General features: G+C 45.2%; 1 protein-coding gene across 1 annotated transcript in view; it reads right to left on the minus strand.

Annotated features, from left to right (window-relative positions):
- LOC109841624 (nuclear pore complex protein NUP160) overlaps positions 1 to 6,988 on the minus strand; it is an 80,034-nt gene extending 73,046 nt beyond the window's left edge. The window contains 1 exon segment of the mRNA XM_020410577.1: positions 6,676 to 6,988. Coding sequence (XP_020266166.1) covers positions 6,676 to 6,988 — 313 coding nt within the window.

Below are 7,298 nucleotides of genomic sequence, written 5' to 3' on the forward strand. Positions count from 1 at the left end.
CCTTCACCTCTGCCTCCTCTTCTCTCCCTGTAACCCCTCCGACGTTGTGAGCTCCTTCAAGCTCGTCCACCACCCGGCCATCACCTCCATGTACAGCTGAGATTGCCGCCACCAAGCCGAGCTCGAGCTCACCCTAACGTCCAAGGTCTCCTCCGTCAAGCCACCGCGAGCTCCTCCGTCCTCCGTCGAGCTCCGATGCCACACCCCCATGCCCTCAGCCCCGTCAACCCCCAGTTGTCCTCCTCCTCTCCGCCTCAGACGCTGCGAACTTCGACCAAGCCTCCACCTCCGCCATCGCCCTCCTTCCACCTAAGCTCCGCCAAAATGCGCCCCACCTACAACCCATCTCCCACGCGTCGTCGCTCAGCCTCAAGTCCGCCGCCTGACCATCCCCACGGCCACCGCCTTGGGCACCGTCGCCGATGAGCCCAAATGAGTGAGCTTCACTACAGAAAACTGTAGTTCGGAGCCGACTTTGCGCGCATTTTTCATCCAACTCCGACCTCCGTTTTCGTCGATTCCTTCGCCGGTGCGTAGCCCATCATGTTGTCTATCACACGATATATTCTTTTCACTTGGGCTCCCTATCTTGTGACCCCCCTGGGTTCACACAAGGCTGCAGTCCGAGGTGAAACCAGAGAGGTCAAACCTGCCATGCACCACACCGTGCAATAACATGTTTCACCATCACAATTACTATCTCTCTAGTGGAATCAAAAACATGTGTAGTACAAAGCAAGTAAAAGATATTACAACAATTGCTTAATGGAACAATAGGACTCAAATAAATACATCTCATAAATCAAAAATAAGCTGAAGTACACAGTCAAAGTCTGAAATGAATAATAAAAATCTGGAGAACTCAACATGTCTCAAAGTACATAATGTCTGATACACGAAATAAGGCAAACAACCTTTATAACTCTAGAACATAAACCTCTCAAGTTAAAAATGTCTCAAGTGGAGTACAAAAATAAATACATCTAAAAAGAGGATAGTAGACACTAGTAAGGGTCGTCCTCAACCTGCGACTCTCCGGGCTCCTGGCTCGTTACCTGAAAGGGGGAGGGACAACGAGCGTCAAAGCGCTAGCGAGCAATATCACAACCAACCCCAAGGGATAGGGCTCGTTGCATAAGAAAATACAGTTAATACACAATAATATAAATCATTTATACTAACCAATGTGGGTATTAGTACTTAGGGAATTACAACACGAGCATAGGTACGTCGAGCGAAATAATCCAAACAAGGAAACCCTCATGTATATACCTTGTATCTCAAATTGTAAATCCCTAAATACAATTCCCGAGGTTTAACACAAGAAACAAATAAAGAAAAAGAATACAAACCCATCTCTACCGATAACGTGTAAACTTGTCAAATCTACTATAGATGTCATGTCCAACCAAGGTAACTATCATGTCCCAGCCTCATATAATATGTTGTGTTCCAAACTTGGTTAATAAACATACTCAAGGTTTAACAATAATCCAACATAAAACTAAAATGGATTATAGTCCAACACGAGGACTTTAATGAGTTATAGTCCAACACGAGGACTTTAAGGGATTATAGTCCAACACGAGGACTTTAATGGATTATAGTCTAACACGAGGACTGTATATATAAACCATGGAATACTAGAAGTAAAGGTATACATATTCTACTCTTGTGCATGCCTCGCTGTACAGATCTAAGCTTGTGTCAGAAAAGTCATCTCATATATGAATACTACAATTTAATACCCGATAAACAAGGCAACTACTCATGTTCAACAAAAGCTCAGTAGAACCCTCGATCATATATGAACACTGTATGAAAGTATAAGCATAGTAGTTGGTCAAACAGAAAATACAAATGAAAATAGGCAAAATTTCAATGAGTCGACTCAAATCAACTATGAGTCGACTCATGTCTCATGGGTCGACTCATGAACTGACGAGTCGACTCGATAGAAACTAATGAATAACAGGAATTGACTTTGTGAGTCGACTCATGATAGTCATGGGTCGACTCAACCTGATGAGTCGACTCATGATGAGTCATAAGTCGACTCACGGGCTGAAAACTGGAAATTTCACAACTGCAGCTCGTCCATCTCGTCCCATACTCCCAACATACTGATCTTTACCTCCATAACTATCAATTCTAGACTATGAGGTAGTGATAAATTCATGTATATAGCAAGAGAAACGATACTAGCATGTTAGATCTAACTTTTAACTCCTAAACATGAAATAAAGCATTTAGTCAAAAAGAAAACTCATATTCTTATTTCTTAAGAATATTTCCAGATCTGGGTTTTCTTCAAAACGCGTTGGTGAGGATTTAGATTCTGAAACACATGATTTCTAGCATTCACCCTAACAAGAACATTGATTTATACTTGAAAATAAGTCTTAGGCTCAATAAAACTCATGAAAAACATTTGTAAACTATTAAAAACATGGGAGAAGGATTGGGCGAGATGTTACTCGCCTCAAAAGTGATGATGAACAATCCCCTTCGCTGCAATCCACGAAAAGCCGCTGAAAATCCCTAAAAATCACCCAAGAAGTCCCAAAAACGAGCTAGGGTTTAGAGGGGGAGAAGAGGCTAGGGTTTCTCTAGGGTTTTCTGATCAAAAAGAGTGTTTTTGGGTAGAGAGAAAATATATATGAGTGGATAAAACCCGACTCGAAACCCAAACCAACCCAACCCAGAAAACTAGAAAAACCCCGATGAGTCGACTCATAACAGTCATGGGTCAACTCATGACTCATGGGTCGACTCATGATATAATGAGTCGACTCAGCAGAGACTAAATGACAACATGACTCGATTTTGTGAGTCGACTCATGACAGTCATGGGTCGACTCATGGACTAGAAACTGCATACTATGACTCTGCTGCATATGATTTGAAATCTTGCACACTCAACCTCATTACTGATGTACATATACATACTCAAAAATCTACGGGGTCTTACATTCTTCCCCCCTTAAAAGAATTTCGTCCTCAAAATTCAGGAAATCACATCTAACTCATAAAGATACTTGAAAAACATGACAAGGGTCTAATCTAACCCGTACACATATACATTTCGCAATGATGAATGCTAGTTAGCACATAGTGACATTCATACTTAACGATCTAAAATGATAATATTCTTACTTAACCCCAAATCTAACGGAACTAGTACGTCGGGCGAAAAATCCAAACAAGGAACCCCCCATGTATATACCATGTGTTCCGAAAGATTAAGAATTAAGTAAAAATACCCTCATTCTAGTGTTAAATATAAGTATCAAAATATATATGTAGATATAAATATTCAAGTAAGAAGTCATATCATAAATACTTTAATTAGTTTTACCTGCTCGAACAAGTGTGGGTAGTCACGTCGCATGTCCTCCTCGCGCTCCCATGAAGCTTCCTCAACTCCACTTCTGTTCCATTGAACTTTCACCAATGGAATCACCTTGTTCCTGAGTTTCTTGTATTCCTTAGCAAGTATAGACACTGGGATCTCAATAGTAGTCAAATCATCTCGAATCTCAATCTCCGGTGCATCCAACACCCGCTGCTGCTCCTCATCATGCAAGTGTTTCTTAAGCATAGAAACATGGAATACATTGTGTATACTAGACATAGAAGCTGGAAGATCTAGTCTGTATGACACAGCTCCAATCCGCTCTAAAATCCGGAAAGGTCCAATATATCTCGGGGCAAGCTTCCCTCACCTCCCGAATCGCTGCACGCCTTTCATAGGCGATACCTTCAGCATAATCAAATCCCCAATCTGAAACTCTAGGGGTCTTCGCCTCTTATCTGCATAACTCTTCTGCCAACTCTGAGCGTCTAAAATCCGCTCCCTGATCAATGCTACCTTCTCAGTAGTCTGCCTCACAAGCTCCAGTCCAAGCATCAAGCTATCCTCCAGCTCTGCCCAACATATCGGTGATCTACAGGGTCTCCCGTACAATGCCTCATACGGAGCCATACCGATCGTCGCTTGATAACTGTTGTTATAAGCGAACTCTATCAATGGAATGTGATCCTCCCAGCTACCTTGGAAGTCAATGACACATGCCTGCAACATGTCTTCCAACACCTGATTCACCCTCTCCGTCTGACCATCTGTCTGTGGGTGGAATACATTACTATAAGATAGCATGCTGCCAAATGAGTCATGTAAACTCCTCCAAAAATGTGAAGTGAATACGGATCCTCGATCCGACACGATCGTGTCCGGAACTCCGTGAAGTCGAACTATCTCTCGAATGAAGATCCTCGCATACGCCTCAGCTGTATAAATAGTCCTCACTGGGATAAAATGTGCTGACTTTGTCAACCGGTCCACAATGACCCAAATTGAATCATTCCCCTTCTTCGACTTGGGCAACCCTACAATAAAGTCCATAGAAATGTCCGCCCACTTCCACTCTGGAATAGGCAACGGCTGAAGTGTCCCTGCCGGTCTCTGATGCTCTGCCTTTACCTGCTGACAAGTAAAACACTTGGCCACATACTCTGAAATCTCTCTTCGCATGCCACTCCACCAAAAGTGCATCTTCAGATCCTTGTACATCTTGGTAGTCCCTGGATGTACTGTATACCGAGTACGGCGTGCCTCATCAAACAACTCCCTCTTCAGCTCTGCACTGGCTAGCATAACCAATCTATCCTTCATCCGTAGACCTCCATCTGCTCCAATGGTCCAATCGGCCTTAGGCTCTTTAGAAATCTCCTCCTTGCGGATTTGGATTTGAATCCAAGAATCCTCCAACTGAGCTCTAACAACTCTGCCGCTCTAAGTTGGTTGCACTGATATAGCTCCCAAAAATGCACTAGTGCCACCAAACTCAGGTCTAAAATCAAACTGGCTAAGAGTAAGGAGATCTCTGTGCAATGAGCACCTCAAAGCCGCAATCTGATGTTGACGCTTCCTACTCAAAGCATCTGCTACGATGTTCACCTTCCCCGGGTGGTACTGAATCGCGAACTCATAGTCCTTAATAAACTTAATCCACCTCCGCTGCCTCTGGTTGAGTTCCTTCTGAGAGAACAGATATTTCAGACTCTGGTGGTCTGTGAACAGCTCGAACTGCACACCATACAAGTAGTGCCTCCATGACTTCAGTGTGAAAACCACTGCTGCTAACTCTAAGTCATGAGTAGGATAGTTCTGCTCATGCACTCTCAACTGCTGTGAGATGTAAGCTACTACTCTCTGAGTCTGCATAAGAACGCCTCCCAATCCTGCCAAAGATGCATCTGTGTAGACGACGAATGTCTTGTCGCTGCTTGGAATAGTCAAAACTGGTGCTGTGGTCAACTTAGCCTTTAATATATCAAAGGCCTCCTGGCACCCTGTGCTCCAAATAAACTGTACACCCTTTTTCGTAAGGCGTGTAAGTGGCGTCGAAATCTTCGAGAAGTCCTGGATGAACTTCCTGTAGTAACCTGCTAAACCAAAAAAGCTACGAATCTCCATTACCGTCTTCGGCGGTTCCCAATCAATCACTGCTAAAACCTTAGCTGGGTCTACTGATATACCCTCTCTGCTGATGATGTGGCCGAGAAACCTGACCTCTGAAAGCCAAAACTCACACTTGCTGAACTTGGCGTATAACTGGTGCTCCCGTAGGGTCTGCAAAGCTAATCGGAGATGCTGCTCATGATCTGCCTCCGATCTCGAATAAATGAGGATGTCGTCGATGAAAACAATCACGAACTGATCTAAGAATGGACGAAAAACCCGGTTCATCAAGTCCATGAAGACCACGGGTGTATTGGTCAACCCAAATGGCATGACCAAGAACTCGAAAGATCCATAGCGCGTGAGGAAAGCGGTCTTGGGGATATCCATCTCCCGAACCCGCAACTGATGATAACCAGAACGAAGATCAATCTTCAAGAAGAACTGCGCTCCCTGCAACTGGTCGAACAAGTCATCAATCCTAGGTAGTGGATACCTATTCTGGATAGTGACATTGTTCAACTCCTGATAATCTATACACAATCTCATATTGCCGTCCTTCTTCTTCACGAAGAGGACCGGCGCGCCCCACGGAGAATGACTCCGACGAATAAAACCCTAAGCTAACAACTCGTCCAACTGGGTCTGAAGCTCCCTCATCTCAGCTGGTGCCATGCGATAGGGTGCGCGGGATATCGGGGCTGTGCCCGACTGCAACTCAATACAAAACTCAACCTCTCTCACAGGAGGTAACCCAGGTATGTCCTGAAAGACATCCTGATAATCCAAGACAACTTTAGTCTCCAACAAATCAGAACTCTGATCCCGTCGCATCACCTCATCGATGAACGCCAGAAACGACTCCGCAAAGCGATTGCCCTAAGAAGTGGCCACAATCATCTCGGACCCATCGGATGTTCGCAATCTGACTGTCTTCACAAAACAGTCAATACTAATATGGTAGGATGACAACCAATCCATACCAAGGATGACATCAAACTCGGACATATGCAAAACTATCAGATCGACTATGAACTCAGACTCGTCTAAACTGATAATACACCTCCTACAAACACTCTCCAGCAGCGATACCTCTCCTAGAGGGGTGGAAACTGATAAAGGGGTGTCTAACGAATGAGCTACGAGCTGGAGTCTAACCATGAAAGCATACGAAATGAAAGAATGCGAAGCTCCTGAATCAAAAAGAATACGGGCGGGAAAGGAATTCACGAGGAACGTCCCCTCCACAACTGCACCGCTGGCACCATGATCACGAGGAACCACTGCATACACTCTACCTGGTGTTGAAGATTGATCTACCACTGGTGCTGGAAAATACAGGACAATCTGCCCCTGGGGGGCCTCCTGGACTGCTCGAACCTGCCCCTCTGGTCTCTGTGCTGCTAGCGGTGGCTCAAGCCTGACCTGCTGACCCTGACCTCGGCCCTGCTGTCGCGGCTGCTGCTGGTTCGGACCCCTGCCCGGCTGAGCTCCTGCTGGTGTACTACGACACTCCGATGCCATACCCCCTGAAACTTGCGCTGATAATGTGCCCTCTGATCTTGCTGGGGTCCCCTCTTATGAGGGCCCTGCTGCTGCTGCTGCTGTCCTGACAATGGCCTCTTGTTTTTCCCCTTGTCTCCAATCTGTCCCGTCTTAGTCTTTTCCTCCTTGTCCTTCTGAAACATAGCCGTCTCATTCTCCTGTGAGGTGGCGACCTCAGCTACCTCCCAGACTGAATAGAACTTCCTCGAGACGAGGTATCAGTGAAGATTAGGGTGAAGCCCTGCTAGGAACATTTGAGCCTGACGCTCTCCTGTCTGCCACATCCCCG

The sequence above is a fragment of the Asparagus officinalis genome, chromosome 5 (assembly GCF_001876935.1).
Source record: "Asparagus officinalis chromosome 5, Aspof.V1, whole genome shotgun sequence".
NCBI lineage: Eukaryota > Viridiplantae > Streptophyta > Magnoliopsida > Asparagales > Asparagaceae > Asparagus > Asparagus officinalis.